The sequence below is a fragment of the Trichomycterus rosablanca genome, chromosome 13, assembly GCF_030014385.1.
Source record: "Trichomycterus rosablanca isolate fTriRos1 chromosome 13, fTriRos1.hap1, whole genome shotgun sequence".
Classification (NCBI taxonomy): domain Eukaryota; kingdom Metazoa; phylum Chordata; class Actinopteri; order Siluriformes; family Trichomycteridae; genus Trichomycterus; species Trichomycterus rosablanca.
The window spans coordinates 22,045,155-22,070,409 of NC_086000.1; the positions used below are offsets into that span (position 1 = coordinate 22,045,155).

The window sequence follows — 25,255 nt, forward strand, 5'->3', positions numbered from 1 at the left end:
AATTTATAGAGTGTTAAGTATATTGTTGCAAGACATGGTATATCTGACAAGTTTTTAATTGCATGTGCACTAAGAGGCGACCGAAAAACTCAAGAAACATTGATTACATTAAACCGGGCACCCCACAAGAATCCCTTAGACTTGTCTGGGAGTGATTTGTCTTAAAGTCTTTTATGATTAATTTTTTTTTATAAAAAAAACGAGACGTTTTTAATGTTGACTTTATTACATGAAAGTATAGATTCACTCCAAACTAGGGTACAATGCACTACTTGGTTTGACCACGGGAGGCCGCCACTGTGCAGCATTTTGAAAAGCTTCGGGTATTGAACCATTTTCATTGTTTCAGAACGCTTCGTTTTGCCATTACTACTAAAGACTTTAAGGCTGAAGCGTATAAAATGAACAGAAGTAACAAAACTTTTAAAAAGTTTAATGGCTTTAAATGAGCAAACAACCAAATCGAACGTGTTCTCTCCTCATTACTGTACTGTGCGGTTTAGGACGAAGCCTCGGAATGGGCGTGGCTTCAGGCTTGCCATGTGACTTAGACGTAATACGTCAAGAAAGGCGTTCTCCTTTCATCGCTTGAATATGGGATTAATGTAAAAAACCTGTGCATTAAATATCTTCACATAATTAAGGTGTAAGCTTAGCTATGACAATAGCGCATTGTGTGTTCTGCAAGAAAGCACTTGGTAAGTACTGAACTTAAACTCACTGGCGTGTGTGTTTTCATAATGTTGCATTAACGTTAGTGTTATACGCAGGTGTTGGTTTCGTCTCAAACTTGATATAACAGCACTACATAGTGGCTTTAAAACAATGACAACACCACAATCAAAGTACAAATTTGACTCACTAGCTAGTTGATATTAATACGGTTTGGGACACAGCCTTATCAGCTAGCTAGCCGCTCACTTGACCACGCTGAATTCGTATGTAGTGACTGACTAGGTACATCTTCACTACAACCCGACATTAAAACATGATAACTGACTGATCATGCAGCTCATACAGCTACCTGTTAAAACAATTAGATATATCGTTTAAACTTTAAACAGCGGTAAAGTTGAAGGTTAACCAGTTGTTGGCTAACTGTTTCTTTAGTCAAGGTCAATGGACTGAAATATTAAAGTATTTAAATAACAAATACTGCTACTGCTTAAATCCCTGTTAGTCTTAATGCACACTGTGGCGTAAATATCGCAATAAAATGATTAAGGTAATAATTATATAATGTAATTTATTTATTAGGTTTTCGAACAAGGTGGCAGAAAATAAAAATACAATGGTGACAAATTAAAAGTCTAAATTAAAAAGAAAAATGATGTAAAACAAATGAGCCAATGACGTTTTTTTTTTGTTTTGTTTTTTAATTAGGATTTTCACGTCATGTTTTACACTTTGGTTACATTCATGACAGGAACGGTAGTTACTCATTACACAAGATTCATCAGTTCACAAGGTTATATCAAACACAGTCATGGACAATTTTGTATTTCCAATTTACCTCACTTGCATGTCTTCGGACTGTGGGAGGAAACCGGAGCACCCGGAGGAAACCCACGCAGACACGGGGAGAACATGCAAATTCCACACAGAAAGGAGGATCGAACCCAGGACCTTCTTGCTGTGAGGCGACAGTGCTACCCACTTAGCCAATGACATGTAAGGGATATACAATGGAGAAAATAAGTATTTGATCCCCTGCTGATTTTGTAAGTTTACCCCCTTACAAAGACTTGAACAGTCTATAATTTTTATGGAAGGTTTATTTTAACAGAGAGAGACAGAATATCAACAAAAATTCCAGAAAAAAAACATTAAATAAAAGTTATAAATTAATTTGTATTTAATTAAGGGAAATAAGTATTTGATCCCCTACCAACCAGCAAGAATTCTGACCCCCACAGACAGGTTACGTGCCCATGAGGCACACAAATTAGTCCTGTCCCTGTATAAAAGACTCCTGTCACAGAATCAGTTTCTTCCGTTCAAATCTCTCGACCACCATGTGCAAGACCAAAGAGCTATCAAAGGACGTCAGGGACAAGATTGTAGACCTGCACAAGGCTGGAATGGGCTACAAGACCATCAGCAAGAAGCTTGGTGAGAAAGAGACCACTGTTGGTGCGATAATTCGAAAATGGAAGAAATACAAGATCACAGTCAATCACCCTCACTCTGGAGCTCCATGCAAGATCTCACCTGGTGGGGTAAGAATGATTCTGAGAAAGGTGAGGTCAGTCCAGAATTACACGGGAGGAGCTTGTCAATGATCTCAAGGGAGCTGGGAGCACAGTCATCAAGAAAACCATTAGTAACACACTTCGCCGTAACGGATTGAGATCCTTCAGTGCCCGCAAAGTCCCTTTGCTCAAGAAGGCTCATGTACAGGCTCGTCTGAAGTTTGCCAATGAACACCTGAATGATTCAGAGAAAGCTTGGGAGAATGTGATATGGTCAGATGAGACCAAAATTGAGCTCTTTGGCATCAACTCCACTCGCCGTGTTTGGAGGCAGAGAAATGCCCAGTGGGGATGGTGTTCTTGGGGTCATATCCAGCATTTCTCTGCTCCCAGCTCCCTTGAGATCATTGACAAGCTCCTCCCGTGTAATTCTGGACTGACCTCACCTTTCTCAGAATCATTCTTACTCCACCAGGTGAGATCTTGCATGGAGCTCCAGAGTGAGGGTGATTGACTGTGATCTTGTATTTCTTCCATTTTCGAATGATCGCACCAACAGTGGTCTCTTTCTCACCAAGCTTCTTGCTGATGGTCTTGTAGCCCATTCCAGCCTTGTGCAGGTCTACAATCTTGTCCCTGACATCCTTTGATAGCTCTTTGGTCTTGCACATGGTGGTCGAGAGATTTCAACGGAAGAAACTGATTCTGTGACAGGAGTCTTTTATACAGGGACAGGACTAATTTGTGTGCCTCATGGGCACATAACCGGTCTGTGGGGGTCAGAATTCTTGCTGGTTGGTAGGGGATCAAATACTTATTTCCCTTAATTAAATACAAATTAATTTATAACTTTTATTTAATGTTTTTTTTCTGCAATTTTTGTTGATATTCTGTCTCTCTCTGTTAAAATAAACCTTCCATAAAAATTATAGACTGTTCAAGTCTTTGTAAGGGGGTAAACTTACAAAATCAGCCGGGGATCAAATACTTATTTTCCCCACTGTAAGTTCTTAAGTGGCGCACAGCAACATGGTTTACCTGGGATCAGTGCTTGGTTAGCAGCTCTAACCATCCAAAAAGCGGATTGTCTTGTTCTTAATATCTTCTGTATTAAATGTGTTGCCCTTCATCTGGTGTTTCAGTGCAGTGGACCCATCACGACCCTGATCAGGAAAAATAAGTTAGAGAAGAGGTTTTAAAGTGGTAATCTAACCAAATATTTTCAATAAAAAGATACAAAATACATTTGTATAATAGAATTCCACTATGTGTTGGTAGCTGTTTATCTCTCCTTCTAGGCAGGCTAATTACTGCTCTGATACTTATTATTACAATACCAAGGGGAGTTAATTTTAAGACTGCAACTATTTATTATAATCACTGGTTTATAAAGATCAAAACACTTATGTCATGTGTGTATTTTAAAACGAATGTAACATACATTTAACCCCCCATTAAAACAGTTGTGAATGTAAATATTAACAAATATTTAATATAGTAAATACATTCATTTCTTTTTAGACAGTTGTGGGTCTAAGAGAACTACAGCAGAGACACATTTATTTACCTTTGTAAATTATCTTCACAAAGTGGCAGTGATTATTGAGCTTACCATATGTAACAATAAATATTCTGTAAAGAAGTCATTTATGTAAAGTTATATTTTGCTTTATGTACTTTTATGTACTCATATTTCTCTGAACATGTATTCCTAATGTTTCTTATTTACTTGTGCAGCTAGTTATGCTAGCTAGGTGGTTTACAGCTCTGGGGCGACTGCATCAGCCATTAAAAAGGAAAACCTACTGCAGAATTCTTTCTGGGACTGTAGAACAGTGGAAGAATGGCCTTGAATCTGGGATCAAGAGTTCATTATCACACAGCCTTTACACAGATTGCAAAAGCAGCCGAACCATCACACTTTGTAATACTTGGATGTATGGACTGCAGAGAGGAACCATGCAAGGACCGTTTACTTTTAATGTTGAAGTACCTTTTTTAAATACAATACCTAACTATAAAAATCTACAAAGGAGAATGAAGTCAACCACAATATCCACAAAATCTGTGTTGAAACAAGGGAACATGCCTGGTAAAAAAACGTTGAAGGGACCAAGAACAAAACAGCCTTCCAGAGCCAATCTGCCAGCACCAGAAGAGGTACGTTATTTTAAGCTGGTCATGAAAATCTGAGGTTAAAACTAAATATTTTAAGAGCTGTTCTCTCCAAATTACCCAAAGATTATGAAATTACCACACTTGGAGAATGTTTGCCTAACTTTTTTTTACTGTGTGGGAAATGAAGAAATCAGACATTAATAGCTGAACATGTTGGCTTTGTTAACCATATCTTTTTAAAATAATCATGTCGTTTTCCAGGTTAAGTAGAAAAATCTAATCACTTAGTGCTGAGGAGAAATTATACAGTTATTAACAAAAGCTAGCACAATTAATACTTCATAGTTCCTTCATAGGCTTTTATGACGGCTTGATTTTTTTTATTGAAAAACATTAAGCTGATTATTTTCACCAACACCTGACTAGGAACAACCAACATATTTTGCCACAATACATGTAGGTCTCCTTCTTAAAGAAGTTTTCATTGTTTCAATTGACGACTGTCTTGTCTGAGCCATGTTTTCTTTCAATTAGCCATTATTTAAAATCTAACAGCTCATTAAGGTCTGTAAACACATTCTAAATAATGGAAATAACATTAAAAAGATTGTATTTAATTTGTTTGATGTATGTTTCATTTTACTACAAAGTAGAATAGCTGGGTGAACTTCCATTGTATGGTGATAATTTTTTATGTTTGTAATATCTCAGATTGTCAAATTTTGCTGTGCCTTTTTTACAGAACATGATGCAATGTATTGCCTATGCAACTGCAGAACAGTACCACCTACCCACTCTCTGTCATGATCTAATGGCCAATGGGTTTTTTGAAATAAAAGATTTACCCAGGGGTAAGTTGTGTATTAACATGTGCTTATTTTATTAATATGTTTCCACTGCATTTTGTATTGCTATAGCTCAGTTTCTGTTCTGGTCATCTTGTAAACTTGCTTAGTGGTAATTATCTTTTTCTATAAGATACTAAGCTAAGTTTTCTGATGCACTTGCATAAATGCATACTTTACTTCCCAAATCCAGTCTTCTACCTTCCACCACAATCTCCAGTACTTCAGTTCTTCAGTTTTTGCTGCATTAATCAGTATAATATAACATATACTTTCACTGCCTTCTGAATATGATACACCAGCTCCTGTAGTTCTTCCGGTGATGTAACCAATTATACAAAGTTATCAACATACCTGAGATGGTCTTTCCACAAATACTAAATCCTCTGGCAAATCCTAGTAGCGCCTTTCTCGTCACTTGTTCTTCGAGAATGTTAAACAGACGTGGTGAGACGTTACATTCTTGTTGCAAAAAAAATGAGTTATATAAAAACACTGGTTGGCCAGCTTTGGCCTGCACAGAGCCCTGACCCTAACAGTTACTGTGAGCCCATCCTTATCATCCAACATCAAGGCAATTATTAAAATGATAAGAATAAAACAGGTTTTACAATTATATAATTGTAATATTTTATGTAATTTTTTTCAGATGCTTCTAATGTCTTGGTGATTGGAACAGAGATTACATCAAAACCAGATGATACTGCTATGATGTTTTTCTTTCGGTAAAATGAAACACTCATTATTTGATTAACATTATATAACAATTACCTGCTTATAATGAAATGTAAAAATGTTGTTTTTGTTCTTACTAGTGAAGGCTCTGTGGTTTTCTGGAATGTTGATGACAGCATGGTAAGTCAGAGTGTTTTGTGTTTCTTGCCTTAGTTTTTAAGTATCTGGTTAAGAATTAACTTTTCTAGCTTTTAGCTAAAATGTAAGGGGCTCACAAAAAGTATTTTACTCACAAAATATTGGAGATCTAAAGTGCAGTACAACCACGCAGCACAAGAGTTTGGGGACTTAGGTTCAATCTTCACCAGTCACTGTATGTTAGGGGCTTTAGTATGTTCTCCCTGTTGTTTCTGGGTGTTGGTTGGCCGAAATAAAAAAAATTGTTTAAAAAAAAATATTTGTTTAAAGACAGGAAAATGTTTGAAAGGTTTTTATAGGCCAACATACTTTTTCTGTAGTCTTACAATTGTATTTACAGATAAAAAAAGTGATGAGAATATTGGAGCAACATGAGATTCAGCCCTATGAAGTGGCCTTGGTCCACTGGGAAAATGAAGAGATTAATTACACAATAAATGAGTATGTAATAACTTGTGATTTTACGTACATAAATCTGAGTAATGTTGCATTTCATATCAGTTTTATTGTTTTGCAATTGTCTAATCAGAAATGTGTTGTATTTTCTTTTTGTTTAGAGGAAGTACAAAACTTTATCGTGGAGATTTTATATTTAATAGTGAGATGGACTATGAGCAAGAACTTCTGGAGAAATTTGCTTTTTCTAATGCTCTGTCTTTATCAGGTTGGTTGAAAATCTACTCTTTTGTAGACAAAGTAAATCAACATACTACTAACATTAGTTATTAATTCAGATATTTTAAATCTATTTTTGGTGCAGTTAAGCTGGCTATATGGGAGGTTTCATTGGACAACTTTGTTGAATCAATTCAGGCAATTCCAGAGGTAGCCCCACTTATTCCATATTTACATACTCGCACCTTTAACTCCACATGCAATTACACTGCTCACAAAATTAAAGGAACACTTAATCATCACAGTAAACCAGTTAAATATTAGGGATCAATCTGTCCAGTTAGGACGCATAAGCAATTGTGAATTAATTTAATCTGCTTTGGTGCATGTTGTGCTGCCTGCAATATCATCCAGGATGACCGGTTTAGCGGTGATGGTCTGAGGAGGCATGTCCTTGAAGGGTCACACAAAGCTCCATGTGACAGCCAATGGTAACTGCTGTTAGACATGGAGTTGAAATCCTCAGGGCCATTGTTGGACCTTGTGTTGGTGCAGTGGGCCCAGGGTTCCACCTGGTGCAGAACAACGCCCAGCATCATGTGAAGTGTGTAGGCAGTTCCTGGATAGCAAAGGCATTAATGCCATTGATGGTGCCCAGTAGCACCACAGACTGTCCAGAAGCTCACTGATGCCCTGATGCCCAGGTTAGTGAGGAGATCCCCCTGGACACCATTCACTGTCTCATCAGGAGCATGCCCAGACGTTTTTGGAAGTGCATACAGGCATGTGTTGGCCATCCATACACACTATACTGAGTCACATTATGAGTTGCCGTGATGAAATTCATGCAAATTGGATCAACCTGTGTAATTTTAATCTAGTCCTCAATTGGTTGATGATTTTGGTTTTCATTGATCATTGTTGCATAATTTTACGTCAAATTACACATTTTATATAAGTAAAGATTTTAACCCTTCAATTTTGTGAGCAGTATACATAATGTCCTTCACCTCTTGTGAAAGAATCGTACAGGAGTCTGTTGGAGTGTAATTTATTACCCACTTAATGTTGGTAGCTTGCTCTAAATAATCAGTTTAGTATAATTTATTTTATTATATTCTAAATGCAGTCATACTCTCGTTCAACAGACTTTGAAATCTGGAAAGTCAGTTAAACTGTCCAGGGCTGAGGTCTTACAGAAAATAGGAGAACTGTTTGCTCTGAGGTGAGAAAAAACATGTATATTAACAGAGCCCTAGTGTTGCTATAATAAAGTTACAGTATCACTCATGCTTAGCTTAGTTCATGTCTTAACTTAATTTTTCAGGCACTGTATAAATCTCAGTTCAGATCTTCTTATCACACCTGATTTCTACTGGGACAGAGAGGACCTGGAGCAGCTGTATGACAAAACCTGTCAGTTCCTCAGTATCAATCGTCGGGTCAAGGTAACATTAGTTTTCTAAAGCCTTTGGTTTGTGCCATAGTAAATTAAGAAGATTCTAGTCAGTCGTTCTAGTATTGTTACAGGACATTTATATTGCAGTGGAGTGAGAAAATGAAGTCCTGCTAGCTGGTTTTATTGTGCTGGGTTGTATATTAATAGTGACATTTTTGAAAATGTTGGTGTTTCTGTTGCACGTGCTGATATTGTGTAGGTTGTGAATGAAAAGCTACAGCACTGTACTGAACTGACAGACCTTATGAGGAATCATCTTAGTGAAAAGCACAGTCTTCGACTGGAGTGGATGATTGTGATCCTAATCACTATTGAGGTCAGTTAATGTCTTGCTTATGAATCCACTCAATTCTGCATATTTGATATCAGACTTAATTACTGATTGCATTTTTAACAGACAGAATTTAGTAGCTGTTTATTAAACTTATGTGCAAACTGTTTAAAATCAGACATTCGGATGTGAATTTTCTCTGTATTTTAAATAAGCAAATGTTATTTAATACCATTTTAATTAATTAAAGTTAGACTTTATTAATAAAATGCTGCTCTGATACATGACTTTCCAAAAAGACTAGTGTAATTTTTATTTAGTGCTTAATTGTTTTATTATGTTGCAAAAACATGAAGACTTGATGTAAAAATTCTTGTGAATGTACCCTGCTTCTCCTGTGTGATTTAAAGGTGATGTTTGAACTTGCCCGTGTGATCTTTTGAAAAGACGGGTGAAGATACAGAAGTCTTGATGAAGAAACTACCAGTGTGGAAACCGGTACAACAGGCTACAACAAAAAAAATTATTTGGGTGTCAAAACAGCTCGACATAATTTTTTATATTCCTGACAAGTCTTGTTTATTATTTATGTTTAATTCTCAGATTCCGTTTTTAAATTAGTTTGCAGTAGTTTAATAGATCTCGCTTTGAGTCTTCATTAGACAAATAAACTGCATCCTTTAAAAAGACCTGTTTCCTGCATTCTACAATTACAATGCATGTGGTATCCACAACTCTGTAATTCACATTTAATAAAACAAAAACTTTAATATTTTAACAGAAAGTCAAATAAAATGAAAAGTTTCCATATTATTGTTTTTTAACTGCAATAAAGAGCTCTCTGCAGCTCTGTATAAATTACTGCTAATTTTAACTTGATCGAACTCTGGAACAAACTTGAACAAACTCTTTATTCAGATTTTGTAAAATAAACTTTGTGTTAAATGTATTTTGAACAAAATTCATTTAAAAAAATTTATGGATGGCATTGTGGTACAGTAATTGGTGTCCAGGGTCCAAGAGATATGGTTTGATCCTTAAATCTGGTAGCAATGTTTGAGGTAGGTTTTCCATGTATATTTCTGTCCACACCCCTAAAACCTGCAGAAGAACGATCTACTCTTTTAGATTGATCCTAAGTGTCAGTATATGGTGTGCTTCTGCTTTGCATACAGTTTTCATTATATTTTAATAAAATCTTAAGTGAAATATGCAGTCATGTGATTTAAACTTTTGACAAACTGCAAACCAACCTTCAAACTAAATATGTTATTAAGATTACAAAAATGGCACATAGCTAAAGTAAAGCTATTCTTCAGAGAAATGTACCTGAAACTTTTCAGCAACAGTTTAGGAAAGGCCTCTGTGCATGAAGCAAGATCTATAAAGACATAAAGAAAAGTTTAAAGGTTTAAGGTTTAAAGAAGCTCCAGTGGCCTACACAGAGCCTTGACCTCAGCCCTACTGAACAGCTTTGGAATGAACTGGAACATCAAGTCAGGCTTTTTTGACCAACATCACTGCCCAGTTATACAAATGCTCTTGACTGAATAGGCAAAAATTCCCACACACAACTCAGTTTTCTAAGAACCTCTCTGAAGAAGCTGCTGTTGCTAAAATTCTATAGAGGTCACTATTTAATACCATTTGCTTTTGAAATGGGAACAACTAACTTATGGTCAGGTGTCCAAATATTTTTGGCCATATGGTGCCAGTGGGAAGATATTTCATAAGGCTGCTGACATGTCCGCTGTATTCATAGTGCAGAGTCATACATGATTGTAAACAAGAATAGAATGATGCTATGCGATAGAAAAGACATCAACAGCCCTTCTAGGTACTCAAACATCACTGTTCATTTCAGGTCTCAGCCATGCAAGCTCATAAAGCTGGAGAACATACATTTTTCAATTACTGTACCTTAGTAATCTGTCCTTAAATACTGCACCAATTAAGAAGAACTGGTTGATGGATTGTAATAGAATGTGTTTATGGTGATCAAACAATTTTGTTAACATATCATTTATTTATCATTAAAATAATGTAACTTTTAATAAAAAATATGCTGATGTACAAATATACAGAAGTTTGTTCAAGTATACCAGCCTAAATATTCAGATTTTTATTGTGATTTGATTAGATAACCAGATTCCATTGTTTGCTTTGTACTGAGCACGTTATCTTGTGAAAAACACTTGTTTTAATATACTGCTATTGCAATGACCATCTATAAACATACAGACTCTTGCTTCTTTAATGTTGTTTTTTAATTTAAATGAAATATACAGTTGTATATGAGTAATAATTCATACTTATTATCATTTATGACAGCAGATATGTATTTTATATTTAGTTTTTTGTTAATACTTTTTCTTATAAGAAAATATGCATTTTAACCTCTTGATTAAAATATTTAAAATATTTAGAAATAATGCACCACGGCTATTACCTCGAGGTTTTAAAAATTGCTCCAAAGCATGGTATCATGTATAATACAAAAACAATATTGGCAAAACTCTTTTACATAATAGAAAAATTTTAAACTTAAAAGAAAAGAATTACAGTTGTGTATAAATGAAAAGAGACATTTTATAATTTTATCACTTAGTAAATTAATGTGATAATTTAATGCACTGTCTATATTTTATACAGTTTATTGCTTAGTAAACCTTTGGTATTATGTAGGTTACATACGGTATTTACAGTAGTGAGTTATTTATAAGAGTATTTCAGGCAATGGTGCTTCAGACAACCATTCCCCCAAAGCCAGTAGCAAACCGTGACTCTTAAACTTCAGCCCTCAGTTCTCTTTTGTCTGTAAAAACCCAGCCTAGTTTACTGTGTCCACTCTTAAGTAGTACAAACATTAAGAAATAGAAATTAGGGTGACAGTTCAGCCTTAGAAATGCAACAAGCAAACAGCACAAAGAGTGTTAAGTTCTTAAGCAAAATGCAAATCACATCATCACACAAACTTCATGTGCAGTACACTTTGTCGTGTCCCCACAGTGGGTGGAACTTGTCATAAAGTTAGTGATAAAGTCCACCCATTTAGAGGGGAGATATGTAGGTTATTTTACTGTCATTTGATTGGTCTTTTATTAAGTTACTTTTGCTTGGCTGATAGGAAGACAAAGGGGCTTTTAATTCACCCCCTCACAAACTGAATAGGCAGAATTTTTGCATTATTTGTATTTGCTTAAATATTGATTGTCAAATTATACGTAGATAAAATTACATACATTCTATATATAGAATTACCTACTTTTACTATCTGATTCAAAAGTTTAGGAAGGTATTGCTGATTTATTAAAACATCCAACAGTTTAGAATTTCAATTAAGTATCACAATTAAATGTTTTCTGTGTAGCATAACCTCTTACATGCTTTTTTGTGGCCATGACACATGGCAGTATCTTGGAAGCCAGCTATTATTTTTTGGCTGAACACTCATTAATATTATCTATAGCATCCTCCCATACATCATCGTCTACTAATAGGGATTCTGATGCCTTTACCATGGAGATAAAATGCTGTTTAAATGCTTCACTTGTTGATTGAAAGTCATTAGTGTCCCCTTTGTAATTTGCAGTACTTTCTATCGTCTGAATTAGATCTTCAGTTGCTTCAGTTAATTTTACTTGTTGCTCCATCAGATATGTTTGTTTAATCTCAATGTTCTCTTTATCGGCTTCCTCCAAGGGCTTTTTCTTTACTTCTGGTTCTGCAAATGCTTTTTCTGCTTCATTTACAGCAACATTGACTGCCAGTGTTTGTACAGTGGGAACCACTGTTTGCTTTTGCACCTCTAAAGGCATTTCATCTGCTAGAATCATTATTGGTGTTTGCATCGTTGGGGTCACTGTTGGTGTTGATAGTTGTGTGAAAAAAGCTACTGTTGGTTTCTCACTTTTTCTGTTTGATGCATTAAGTATATCTGCATCTGGTATCTTATGTTTCATTTCCTTTATTTGTTGAACTTCAGCTGTCATTTGTGTTGCTGAGACCACTGTTGTTTGCTTAACTTGTGGTGTTTGTACCACTGTATTTATTGTGGTGGTAAAAACAGAGGATTTCAGTTCTATGTCTTCTTTAACCGAGATTCCAGCAGGGGTCTGTTCATCATTGCTCTCTTCCACACATATTTCCATTACATTGTTGGTTTTAAGTTCTGAAGTTTCTTGTAGTTCAGTAACACTGGCTGTTTGTGATGTTACCTCTCCTGGTTTTGGGATATCTAAACTTGATTCTGTTACCTCAGCCCCAACTGTTGTCACATTTGTGCCTTTCTCTTCTGATGCCTCAGTCAACACCATGGCTTCCTTGCAACTTGATTCACTAGCTTTACTCTCCACAATTTGTGAGGATATTATCTTCATCTGTAGTTGTTTTGTGTCATTTTGAGGTTCAGTCTGTAATGTCTGTAAACTTTCTTGTGTTTCTTTAGCAATTTCAGACTCAGACTTTGCTTCCTTTGTGTGTTCCATCATGTCCTCTAAAGGTGTGTCCAACGTCATGAATTTATCATCTACATACGGTCCTCCTACATCCTCTGTCTCTGCTGAGTCAGTTTTCATAGACTTGGTAGACTGTGTAACTGCATTTGATGCCTTAATATTGAGTTCTATCACCTTGACTGCTTCAGGTTGAGTGATTTGACCATCATCTATCATTTCTGATGTTTCTGACATGCTGTCCAACATTGCTTCTTCATCACTGTGTATTGCTGCCTCAGTATATTCCAGTTGGGGTACTTGAACTACATCCATGTTAACATCTCCACCTAAAGTGACTTGTACATCATCTGCCATATCTGGATCATTATTTAAAATGTTGCCTGGTACAGATACTACATCACTACAAACATCTTCAGTTTGAGGAACTTGAACAAAACCCTCTATAATATCTAATCCTTCATTTAAAGTACTATCAGTCACTGACAACACAACACTGTGTGCTAGTAAGTTAGCAGGTTCAGTTAGAGTGCCTTGAACATCTATAGTGTCTGATGCTTCATGTAACATTCTTTCAGGCACTGCTTTTCCATCATTGTGTATTACTGACCCAGTATATTCCACCTGAGGGATTTGAACTATATCCTCTGCAATATCTAATGCTTCTTTTAAAGTACTAATATCCACTAATTCTACAGCACTGTGTGCTAGCAACTCATCATGTTCAGCTAGAGTGACTTGAACATTATCTGTCATTTCTGAAGTACTGTCAGGATCTGTTACTACAACATTGTGTCCTTGCAACTCTACAGGTTTGGTAAGACTGACTTCATTTAAAGTGTCATCTGACACAGATGTTAGGGTATTGTGTGCTAGCAAATCAGTGTGTTCAGCTAAAATTAATTGTACAACATTATCTTTGATTTCTGATGCCTCATTTAAAGTACTTTTAGGCACTGCTGCTACATTATTATGTGCTACTGACTCAACATCCACAGCCTGAGTTTCTTGAACAGCATCCTTTGTGTTTTTGGATGCTTCATTTAAAGTATCAGGTACTGATGCTACAACATCTTGTTTCACCAATTCAACATCTTCGGAAAAAGCAACTTGAACATCACCTGTGATTTCTGATTCTTGATTTAAAGTAGTTTCAGGCACTAGAGCTACAATATTATTGGCTACCAGCTTGACATTCTCAGCTAAAGTGAGTTTAACAACATCCTCAGTCATTTTTGATGATTCATTTAAAGTACTATTAGGCAGTGGTGCTACAACATTATGTGCTACCAACTTAATATCCTCATCTATAGCAACTTCAGCAACATCCTCTGTGATTTCTAATGCTTTATTTAATGAACTATCAGGTGTTAATGCTTCAACATCCTGTGTCATAGCACCAGATCCAACATCCAGAAATATGTGCCTTTCTTTACCTTCATAAGTGTTGTGTGCTGGCTTTTCAGGCTTTTCATGTACAGTTCCTAGCAAAACTATCTCGTTACAACCTTGATTCTCAGACCTATTCATATCCTCTGTAACAACTTTTTGTTTTTTTGCTCTGACGTTACTGTTGTGTTTTGCTTCACTGAAAATGCTTCATAATATTTTATTTCAAGTTCTTTACTTTCAGCTTCATAGACTTCATCTGTTGCCATTTCTGGTGCCTTCGATTTTTTAGGAAAGTGCTCAGAGACCAAATCTGTTGGTACAGCTTCACTGATTTCCAATAATCCTTCCAGTGAGATCATAGGGATAACTTTTTGAACAACGCCAATTTCCTTAGAAGCAAGTCCTGTGCAGATGGATGTAGCTTCCTTTTTTTCATGGATAACAAAAACTTTGGTTTCAGTTCTTGTAATTAAGTCTGTAATACATGGTGAAACTGACATTGCCAGAGCTTCTGGGACTTTTTCATTTATAGCAATAGACTGAGAACTTGGAGTCGTGCAGATGGTTTCAAAGGTTTCCTGAAGAATTAAATCTGCTTCACTGACATAGTATTCACGTGATACTGGGGTTACATTTCCAGATGTTTTGGGGGACTCTGTTAGCTGGGAGACTGCTGATACCATTTCAGAAGTTTCATCCCCATTAAAATCTTCACTCGCATGTTCACGGGCAGTGACTGCATCGGCTGTCATATCTACTAATTCTTCAGCTAATGTGTCATCTTGAGTCATCCACTCAGTAAAGGATGCTGGTGTTACTAAACTTTCCTCAATAATCCCTTCCTCTGGAATATCACTAAGCTGCTGATGTTTGCTAATGAACTCGGTCAGGTCATCAGTAATATCTGAGAAAATGGGTACAATTGATGGCCCAGAAGAATATAAGGGTTTCACAAAAACCTTTGTTTGTCTTGTTTTTTCTTCTTCAGTCATGAAATGTATCTCTTTCTCTGTTACTACTGGAATTTTAAGTGTCTTCGTAACCATCACTTGCAAGCTTTCAGGTTCAACTATTTCATATTCAGAAAGCGGCACAATTACTGGTGTTTCATCTTCCTTATTGTCTGTTTCAGTGCCTTTACTCAGACCTTCAGATGATGTGATATCTTTTTGCACATCATACTTTAACTTTTTATGCCCTAAGATAAGTTTTTTTAAAGAACATGAAGATTCATCCATGAAAATCTCTGTGTCTGAGGGTATCTGCTCAGATGAACCACTTTCTTCCAACCTGCTCTTTCGTTTTGGGGTAACTAGCTTTTTAAGATTTTTCCATGTGGAACCTTCATCCTCTGCTGAACTTCCAGTTTGTTCATTCAATGATGTATGATAATTGTAATCACCTTCAGTAGAACTTTCAAGTGGTGATTCAGTTGTAGTTCTTGGCTTATCTTCTTTATCTTGTGATTCGTCTTCAGAGTCTGATGTTTTTCTGCTTCGTTTTTTAAAAGATCCACCACATTTTAGGGATTCCCAGGAAATAATTGAGTCTGACCTTTTTTTTTCTTCATGGCTTGTGATTAGCTCCTCGTCACTATGCTTTTGTTCTCTTCCATTTGTTTTTTCATTTGTGTCTTGAAGCTTGATTCCATCTGTCTGTGACTGAAGATTTTCATTAACATTCTCTCCTGACTCTCCTGTCAGGTCCGTTTCCACAGGTTTTGTTTCTTTATTTCTTCTTGTGGAAATTTTTCTTAAAAGCCTCTTGAATGGACTTGTTTGTACCACATCTTGTTCTAGATGATTAAATAGCTCTTTCTCAGCTAAAGGCTTAATGTCGTCTCTTTTAGTTATTTGTAAATCTTTACCTTCTTCAGATGTAATATGAGAGATGTCAAGACATACACAGGTATTGTCTTCCTGTACAGACCCACTCTGTGCCTCATTAGTCTCTTTATCAAATCTTTTAAGTTCATCTTCATTACTTTCTTTCAGTGCTGCCGCCTCCTCTTTTCTTCTTTTTCTTAAATTAGACCAAATTCCCTGAGTGAAAAATCGCTTAACTGGAGACAAGGCTACCTCAGGATCAGGATCTTGTGAGACATCCTCCATCAGTCCTTTAACAGAAGTGATTTCCTCAGTGTGTTCTGAAATCAAAAATTTACCAACCTTTACTTCATCATTTGCATCACCTCTTATTGAATCCTTTTGCATCTCTTCTGACTTCTGTTTATTTGTGTTAAGAGGACTTGCTTCTATGGAGATCGTGGAATCCTCAGTGGCACTTGGAACTTCTTTAATCTGCTCATTTGTGGTTGACTCCTCTGCATCAGTTCTGTCATTGTTATCTTTCATCAAAGTGAATTTAAACTCACCAAATTTAAAGATTTTTTTAAAACCAAATTCAGTGTCAATTACTATATTGTTGACCTCATTTTCCTCTTTTACTGTTGCATCGTCGTTGTTCAAGTCTTCATTGCTTTCTTGAAAAACATCTTGTTCTTGAGGACACTTATTTGTATCAGGAGCATCTTCTTTCCGTGTTACACACGCAGGTTCAACTGAAATGCAGGTGCAACTAAAATTAATTCAACTGTTAACTGTAGCAAAATAGAAAGACAAACTCAAAAAACACTTATATAAACAGTATATACATTATCAAGAAAAGCTCTGGTAATAAAATACTCACCATCTTTAGGAACCCTCTCCTCACATTGGTCATTTAACTTAACAGCCTGGTTATTAGGTTTTTGACATAGGCTTGAGATTTGTCCATTATTCTGTGGCTAAAAAGGGTAAATAAAAGTGAGGCAGATTTCCAAAATATGAATATAAGTATATTTTATAGAACAGAGTTGCTCTCTAATTTAAATAATATAATGTTAGATATAATCCAAAACCTCTTAGTCCTCTAAATAAACCTGATGATACATAATTTATACAGTAAGACTAAAACATTATGTTTACTGTTCCATCAAAAGTATTTATACAACAACTACCATAAAAAAATTTAAGATTAGAGAAACTACTGTAGAGATCTCTGTGTTTCGAATTTCCTTCTGCACTTGACACACTCACCAAAACAAGACACACAGCCATTTGCTGACTAAAGACAATGCAACACCCCTATGTGTATGTGCACTGCAGTTCATATGGGGCAAATTATGAATAAATAGTATATCTATCTATGCACAGAGCTACAGTAAAGGTGTACATACACTTTTATAGACTGCTGTAGGTCACGGCAGTCTTGAGATTTTATTGATTTTTGCACTAAATATTTGACTTCTAACAGAAGAAAGTATAAAGAAAACTTCTAGTTTTTTAAACTGAACTTTATTTCATGTTGACTATTTCAATTCTTGACAAAAACTGTTTTATCACTTTATCAATAATGTATTGTAACTGCTACCTTAACTATATACATAGATATTTTTTTGATGAGGTTATCCTGTTTTGCTGCCATTAAATTTAAGATGAATAATGTGGAAAATTATTGTGAATGGCATTTTAGCTTCAGCTGGAGGTAATTATTTTATCTCGTAAAGGGATAAGTGTAGAAACAGGGATAAGTTGGGTCACTTTCTAATAATGCAATAAAAACTAAAAACTATCATTTGTTAAATCGCTTGAACATTTAACAAGAAAAGTACAGAGTACTTAAGTGATTTAACAAATTACAGATTTCAGATTTTATTGCATTTTTGTGTCTCTCTGGAAACTGTTTGTGTTTCTTCATTAATCTGTACAATAGGAGTACATTATTAATACCTAGCTGTTTATTTTTAAAAAGGTTATATTATAAGGTATTACTTTAAATAGTCTGCTTGTAAGATAGTTTATTTTTTAAAAGACTACATTTAAAAAATAAACTATCCACAATGGTGTGACAAAGTACTGAATTCTGCAAGACTGTAAATTGTAGGAGTATTTTGTCATTAAATTTGAATTGTAATAAAATTAAATGCCAAATGATGTGTAAATGTGTAAAAAACCTTCCAGAACACATTTTAATCCTTTGATTCCCTAGACATTGTTTTAAGACAAGCAAAACGTTTTGTTATTCTCTGATTTATCCAATCATTTATTTAATGTAACGACAGCACACAGTACAGTGGTTTCAGCAATAATATAAATTGCATCTTTATATAATGTGAGCATTTGTATCAGATTTATTAGGTAGCTTGGCGCTTTTACAGCTCTGGCATAAATACAAGCTACATCAGGCGCTCGGCATATCGCTGTCCACTGCAGTGCAGCAAAACAAAGTTCTCCGCAGTTTTAAACACCAGCTATACTCCACTCCTCACATGTATAACATAAGGATTCCATCTAGTTTAAATCGCACTTTATGTTTGTAATCAAACCAATATTATGATTATAACTGGCCTATCATTTACCTCTTCTTGAGCGGTGTCCTGTTCTGTCTCTCTGTTCTGTCCTGCGTGCTGTTCTTCATCTCCTTCACTGGCGCTGTCCAGCTGAGCTGATGATGACGATGATGTTCCCATGTTCTTGTGCTACCTCTCTGACCTTACTGTTTCACGCAGGTGCAGTGGGTGTTCAGGGGTAAAAACGGTCCGTGGTCGATTGATGGTCTTGGTCTTGGCTGCTCCAGCTCAGTCGGACACAACTGATGCGGCAGAGTCACAGCAAGCGCTTTTTAAAAGCACAGCCTCCCCTCAGCATCACATGCACTGGCTGAACCATGAATAGTCTATATTTTTATATCCCATTTCCGGAAACGTATTTTGTATGCAGTAAAAAATGCAGTAAAAAGAACCTGTAATTTGTTTATTTCATTTACCCTTAAATCAACTGAAAAGCATTGAATAGATTTCCAATGTTTTTACTAACCAATTTAATTATATTGTTGCTGGGAAAAAGCTGGGACAGAGGCATGTTTACCACTGTGTTCCATCACCTTTCTCATTATTACACTTTTTAATTCTTTGGAAACTGAGAACAAAATCTTTCTCTTGATACAAGAGATCTGATCAACCGTACCTAGTTACCATTGTCTGATTCACTCCTTTCTAATGCACCATATACTTTCAACAAAAGACAGATCCAGAACTCGGACAGGCCTGACAAGCAAATGCACTCTGTGTCCATATGGCCACACTTTTGTAAGACATGCAAAATGAGGCCTGGTATTGTCTTGCTAAAATAAATGGACTTTCTAAAAATAAGATGTTTCAGGTTGCATTTCTTGATGCAGTGGTGGACTGTGATAAATCACAATGATTTTCCTTACTAGCCCATATTGCTTTGTTTATAATGTGATGGTTTTATGTCATACTACACTACTTTCCAAACTGTTGCCGCAAAGTTAGAAGAGAAGCATATAATATTTTTGACATATTAGATTTTTTTTTTTTTATATCTAATGGGTGCAATGGGTGAGGCTGAAACACATGAGTTAGGAGAGGTGTTCACATACACTATATGACTAAAAGTATTTGGACACCTAATCATTAGCTTGTTGGACATCCCATTTCAAAAACAAATTGTATTAAAACAAAATGACCACTATGTAACCTTTTCAAATATAACAGCAGCCACTTCTTACAAGATTCTAAAGTACGTCTGTGGGAATTTGTGCCATTTCAGTCAAAAGAACATTTGTATGGCTAGGCATCGATGTTTGTTAAGAATGCCTCAAAAATAATGTTTCAATTCATGCCAAAGCTGTTCAGTAGGGCTGAGATCAGAGCTCTGTGCAGGTCACTGAGGTTTCTTCAAAGCTTTTTGTTAATTTCTTTATAGACCTTGCTTTCTGTGCAGGGACACAGTCATACTGAAACAGGAAGGGGCCTTACTAAATTGTTTGACCTTGGTAAAAATTTTACTGGATATTTGCACTGTGTGCATAGTAACAAAAATGTTGTTTGCTTATAGGAGCAGAAGTATCTAGATGCAAATATTTTCAACTAGCTGTAAAGGTTTTTTATAAAAGATTTTTATTTCCAACACAGCTTTTAATACTGCTGTGGTGGAAAACAACTTTACAGCTTAATGTTCAGGAAAGAAAACAACTCTTGTAAACTAATAATGAAACAGGTTTGGGAGTAAACCCTGCTGATTTGCTTGAAAGCAGGATGACCATTAAATAAAAAAAATGAAATGGATCAAATGAATTAAGATCACCTGACTGGTCAAATTGCTGTTTTGGACAGAAACCATAATGATCATAATGAAATTTGGAGATTAAACAAGGCCATGTGAATCAAGGACCACATGTATAATAAACAACTTTCTTTTTGCCTTCATGTTTGTCATTCTTTATTTGTTGTTGTTTTTTTCCTAAAATGCCAATGTTTGTTTTTTTTCTTTGCATTTGCTTAATTGGTTAATTCAATAGGTCTTGAAACACTGGTGTTTCTGTGCATGTTCTCATGGTAAGCTAATAAAATCAGTTAATAGAATTACTCAAAGCTTGGCTAATCAAAAACAGCTGGTGTTTTGTACATACCCTATATTATATAATTGTGCTGTTCACAATACAGTATGGTTCACATGAAACCTTTATATATACATTGCAAAAAACTAAATGACAGATTTTAATGGCAGTCACTATGTTACTATGGTGTGTTTTGTTCACATCAAACTTGCTTACTATTGGTCCAGAATTGTAAAATGTGGCCAAAGTTCCTTCAAAGAAGTGTTTTCCAAATCCCAATAGTTTGAGTTATTCATCTTAAGTAATGCCGTGTTTTATTTTTATTGATTCATAGTGGGTCAAGTAAAGGAATACACCAGTCATCTGAAGCAAGACATGAACACATGTTTTTGGAGATCTTCTGAAAGTTTAAGAAACAGTCTATGGATTAAATCATGCCAAGGTAAAAATAACAATATCAGTATCTAAGGCTTTGAGTTTTCCCAGGACCACAACCTTGAACCAATCTAACCAAACTAAGCCTTCAGTCACGTTTGGCTATTTCCTAAAACATCTGACAACTCTGTGGAATGCCAGAATCATTAAAGAATTGCAATACTATGCAATAAAGATAAAAATGTTTGTAAGGGAAAGACTGACTGGGATATATAGTTAAGTCCATTGCTTGCATGCTACACATACAATAGCAGTTACTGGTAAATTTTGTCTTTTTAAGAGCTTAAAAGCTGACATTACAAAGCATTTTATGGTGTTAAAAATAGGTAAACGTGGCTATTTTCCTTTAATTTGAATAATGATAATTAAAGCAGTTTAAGCTGTTGCAAATAGTGGAGTTTGTTTAAAAGATATGGCAACCCAGTAGAACAGAAGCATGAAGTATTATAAAAGCAGTAAGTATTTCAAGCTTATTTACCTGCTCAGTGCATTTAACAAGCTAATCACTTTCTGCGTTTGTTGTTAATTTATATTAATCGCTTTTTATTATTTAAATGAGGGTGCAAAAAAGTGACACTTTAAGTACGGGCAGATCTGGCAACCCAGTAAAACAAGAATGAAGAAGCAGTAAGGATTTCAAGTTGATTTACCTGCTCAATGCATTTGCTAAGCTAATCACTGTCTGCATTTGTTGTTAATTTATTTGAATCGCTTTTTATTATTTTAATGAGGATGCAAAAGAGGGGTTTAATATAAGTAAGTAATTAATCATCAACTTGAATATTTCCTGTTTAAATGTGTTGCAATGCTGAGTAAACGCTACTCATGCAGATGAAGTGAACTGAATCGACCACTGCTACTTTCGGAAACTCCCACCACCACCCAGTCAGTCGCTTTCTGCAATTTCCTGCAACGATGCGAAAGTTAGCAAAGACGAGCAACAACAGAAAAAGCTGCCATTAACTATATATTTAAAACTATTTTGAACAAGTTTACAAAGGATGAAGTAAGGTAGGACATCCATATCTTTTTATCTCAGCATACAGATTGTTGAGTCTTGCTTTCACTGGAAGTGTTATTAGTTTAGATACGTTTATTTGATGTTTGAGTCGCTGGAATGTGAATTAAATTTGATATATGATTTCTGAGATTTTTTAAATTACAAACACTGCTCTTAGATTGGAATTTGGACTGATGTGCCTGCTTGGTTTGACTGATAGGACCTGTCTGATTGAGCACAAGTATAATCTTAAATGGTGTCAAGACTTATTAAACAATGAAGTGTACACCACCTACTCAAATTCTATACAAGTATATCTACACAAGTATTGCTTATCATGTCACCATAAACCCCCATTTTCAGTGTGCTTACACATATATCAGAATTATATTAAATATTTTGTTTAATTATTGTTAAATACCTAAATGTACATGTGCAAAATGGATCCATATGCAAATGGATTTGGAATATTTAGTTGTTAATAACTTAACTTATTGAAATTGTTTTTAAAAACTATGTGTACAAAATCCTTGATTTCAGAGTAAAGGGAAGTCCCAACCAGTTCTCTGTTTGGTTATATTTGTTCTTAAAGGAAGTAAGAATCATGGTTGAGTAATTTCCAAAATTCGGAAAGGGTGATGGCTACAAGACAATTTTTCCCCTACGCAGTACTTTCCAGAGAAGCTTGTATTCTGACCTAAAGACATTACAGTGACCGTTTTAGGTACACTTACCATATACCTGTATCAATCGGCAGTTTAGATGCTTTTTGTGGGTATGTGGTTATTGATAATTTCCTTTTATCTTGTACACACACAATATTAATTGGGTACTGGACCAGTTCTCAGCACTCCAGAGACATGAACTGGAAGTGACAATTGTGCATGTTGTGCTGACAGTACAACATTCTCGTGTATTGAATGGACCAGAATTATTACTTCTGGCTTAGGAATAATCGGAAACCACAATATATAGGTAACAGTTTCATGTGGTCAGAAAGTGACCACAGATAAAAGGCTAGATGAAGACAAGAACAAACTGCTAAAGTAAAACATAATTACTAGTTATAGTCTCTTTACTGTAAACCTGTTTGTGCCAACTGTGGATTTAAATAAGTGCCAAGTAGGAGTACATTGTATTTATGGACCCTTTTTCCTAGCAGTATACATGTTGCCAATTTCTAACCGCTGATTAAATCTTCTTCTAAGAGGGTGCAGCCTATGTGAAATCTTAGGGCATATAGACCTGGAGAAGAACGATATCTCATTCATTGCTCATCCATACACAAATACTTGATATTGGTTATCAGCTTTCATCTTCTATCCACAGCTGGTGCTGCAGCTTTGCTGCTTTTTCTTCTAAACTTGTAACTGTGATACACACCACCTTTTAAGTAATGTCCCTGTTGTGTGACAACAGACCACCACCCTGATACTGTCTGATAAGCGATGCTTCTGTGGTAGCAACTTTCAATGATGGCTAAAATGATTAACTTTTAACTCTTAAACTTGCTGTGTACATTTTAGCAGACTACCAAATTGTGCCACACAATGAGCCACAGTCAAACGTTGTACATAAATGATACATTTATATACCGGGTTAACTAATAAAATGAAAGATTTATGTATGTAAATTGTATGTGTAGCTAGGAAACTGGCAACCGTGTGTGTGCAATGTTTTTTTACAGCAGTGATTGTTTCTAGAGATCTACCATTTCACTTCAGTCCCAGTAGCTTCAGTCCTAATCCAAAAAGTCTAAGTTCGTAGACTAACTGAGTACACTTGTAGAACACTAAGAACACTTACGGGAATGGTTCTATTAGAACCTATTAATTGTGTTCTATTTCTTTTTCAGTTTTTTAAGGTAAAATGAAGGACAGATTGTGTAACCTGAATGATTTGGCATCTAAAATTCCTCAAGAGGAGTGTAGTTTTGAGAATGGAAATGCCGTAGACAATGGTGATTTGGAGCAGCATGCAGTGGTGTTTGAGGGTGAGGACATCATGGACAATGTCTTTAAAGAGGCCCAGGCAATGCACAAAAAGATAGCTCACCTCAGAATGGAGGTGAAGAGGCTGGGCAAGCAGAACACACGTTTTCTTGTCTCAGTCCGACGCTTTAGCAGCATCAAGCGTGACTCTAATGCCATAGCACGCAATATTAAAGCCGAGGGCGAGAAGCTCTATGCAAGGCTACAGCAGATGGAAGCTCAGTGCAAAGAACTGGAGGAGAAACAAGGGTCCCACTCTGCGTTGGTCCGCATGGTGCACTCCCAGTACACCTCTTTAACTCATACCTTCCATGAGGCTATGTCCGAGTACAATGAGGCAGAAATGGAACAGAGGGAAAACTGCAAGATACGCATTCAGCGACAGGCAGAGATCATGGGCAAGGATGTGACTAGTGATCAGATTGAACAAATGATTGAGACTGGTAAGTGGAACGTCTTCTCAGATGACCTGGTCACAGACGAGCGAGCTTACCGCTCAGCACTTCATGAGATCGAGGATCGCCACAAAGAGCTTCTGGAGCTGGAGAGTCGCATTCGGGACATTCATGATCTTTTTTTTCAACTGGCTCTGCTGGTGGAGCAGCAAGGGACTATGATAGACAACATTGAAGCCAACGTGTCTGCAACACAAGAATTTGTGGGCAGAGCTACAGTCGAGATTAAGAAGGCTGTGAAATATAAGAAGAAGAATCCATGCAGACAGCTCTTCTGTTGCTGCTTTCCATGTTGCAATAAGTGATTAGTAATGTGCTTTAATGTCTTAATATAATCACTCTCATTTCATAATAATAATTATATTACAGAAGTCAAAGTAGCGTTACAGCACAATAAACTAAATTGTGTAGTTGTTTTTTTCTTGGGTGGAGCAACATGTGGTTGTTGCACAAGGCTCAGGAGATTAACATGCTTAAACATTTTAGCAGCCTTTTTCTTTTTACAGTGGTTACTTCATGCTTGGTCTAAAGAATTTGGCTTAATTGTTGTGACAAAACCCAAGTGTCTGGTTCACCGCTAAACATGCACAAAAACAGCATTGCATGGTGTCTTAAAATTCTTGTTGTTGTTTTTTCTGTGTAAATTATCAGTGACTTAAAAAAACAGTTTTAAAAAACGATCTTCACAATTGTTCATTTTTGTTTAAAGGTACTTAATAAAAACTTACTTTTTAGTTTTCTCTCTGTCTACAG

At 35.9% G+C, this 25,255-nt stretch overlaps 3 protein-coding genes across 3 annotated transcripts; 2 read left to right on the forward strand and 1 right to left on the reverse strand.

Annotated features, from left to right (window-relative positions):
* The first annotated feature begins 622 nt into the window (after nucleotides 1–622).
* On the forward strand, nucleotides 623–9,062 carry rmnd1 (required for meiotic nuclear division 1 homolog). The gene is made up of 12 exons (XM_063007594.1): nucleotides 623–698; nucleotides 3,930–4,352; nucleotides 5,053–5,161; nucleotides 5,805–5,880; nucleotides 5,971–6,010; nucleotides 6,369–6,469; nucleotides 6,586–6,692; nucleotides 6,789–6,853; nucleotides 7,792–7,868; nucleotides 7,971–8,091; nucleotides 8,302–8,418; nucleotides 8,784–9,062. The coding sequence occupies exons 2-12, from the start codon at nucleotides 3,936–3,938 to the stop codon at nucleotides 8,814–8,816; spliced, it is 1,263 nt and encodes a 420-aa protein (XP_062863664.1). The 5' UTR covers nucleotides 623–698; nucleotides 3,930–3,935; the 3' UTR covers nucleotides 8,817–9,062.
* Nucleotides 9,063–11,725: 2,663 nt separating this feature from the next.
* akap12a (A kinase (PRKA) anchor protein 12a) lies at nucleotides 11,726–18,729 on the reverse strand. Its single transcript, XM_063007947.1, has 4 exons — nucleotides 18,619–18,729; nucleotides 16,908–17,004; nucleotides 14,399–16,779; nucleotides 11,726–14,213 (listed from the first exon to the last, which is right to left on the reverse strand). Exons 1-4 carry the CDS (start codon nucleotides 18,727–18,729, stop codon nucleotides 11,805–11,807), a joined length of 4,998 nt encoding a protein of 1,665 aa, XP_062864017.1. The 3' UTR covers nucleotides 11,726–11,804.
* A 5,196-nt stretch (nucleotides 18,730–23,925) lies between these two features.
* Nucleotides 23,926–24,807, forward strand: stx11a (syntaxin 11a). The gene has a single exon (XM_063007968.1). It carries the CDS (start codon nucleotides 23,926–23,928, stop codon nucleotides 24,805–24,807), a length of 882 nt encoding a protein of 293 aa, XP_062864038.1.
* Nucleotides 24,808–25,255: the final 448 nt, after the last annotated feature.

What these genes read in the sequence shown, in the direction of transcription:
- rmnd1 (XM_063007594.1), top strand. Translation starts at nt 3,936, where the DNA reads ATGCTAGCTAGGTGGTTTACAGCTCTGGGGCGACTGCATCAGCCATTA. An exon ending in TAATGCTCTGTCTTTATCAG is followed by an intron (nt 6,693 to 6,788) that starts GTTGGTTGAAAA and finishes TTTTTGGTGCAG; the next exon opens with TTAAGCTGGCTATATGGGAG. An exon ending in TGATCCTAATCACTATTGAG is followed by an intron (nt 8,419 to 8,783) that starts GTCAGTTAATGT and finishes TGTGATTTAAAG; the next exon opens with GTGATGTTTGAACTTGCCCG.
- akap12a (XM_063007947.1), bottom strand. Translation starts at nt 18,729, where the DNA reads ATGGGAACATCATCGTCATCATCAGCTCAGCTGGACAGCGCCAGTGAA. An exon ending in AGGACACCGCTCAAGAAGAG is followed by an intron (nt 17,005 to 18,618) that starts GTAAATGATAGG and finishes TACCCTTTTTAG; the next exon opens with CCACAGAATAATGGACAAAT. An exon ending in CAGTGAAGCAAAACACAACA is followed by an intron (nt 14,214 to 14,398) that starts GTAACGTCAGAG and finishes GCTATGACACAG; the next exon opens with GATGTTGAAGCATTAACACC.
- stx11a (XM_063007968.1), top strand. Translation starts at nt 23,926, where the DNA reads ATGAAGGACAGATTGTGTAACCTGAATGATTTGGCATCTAAAATTCCT.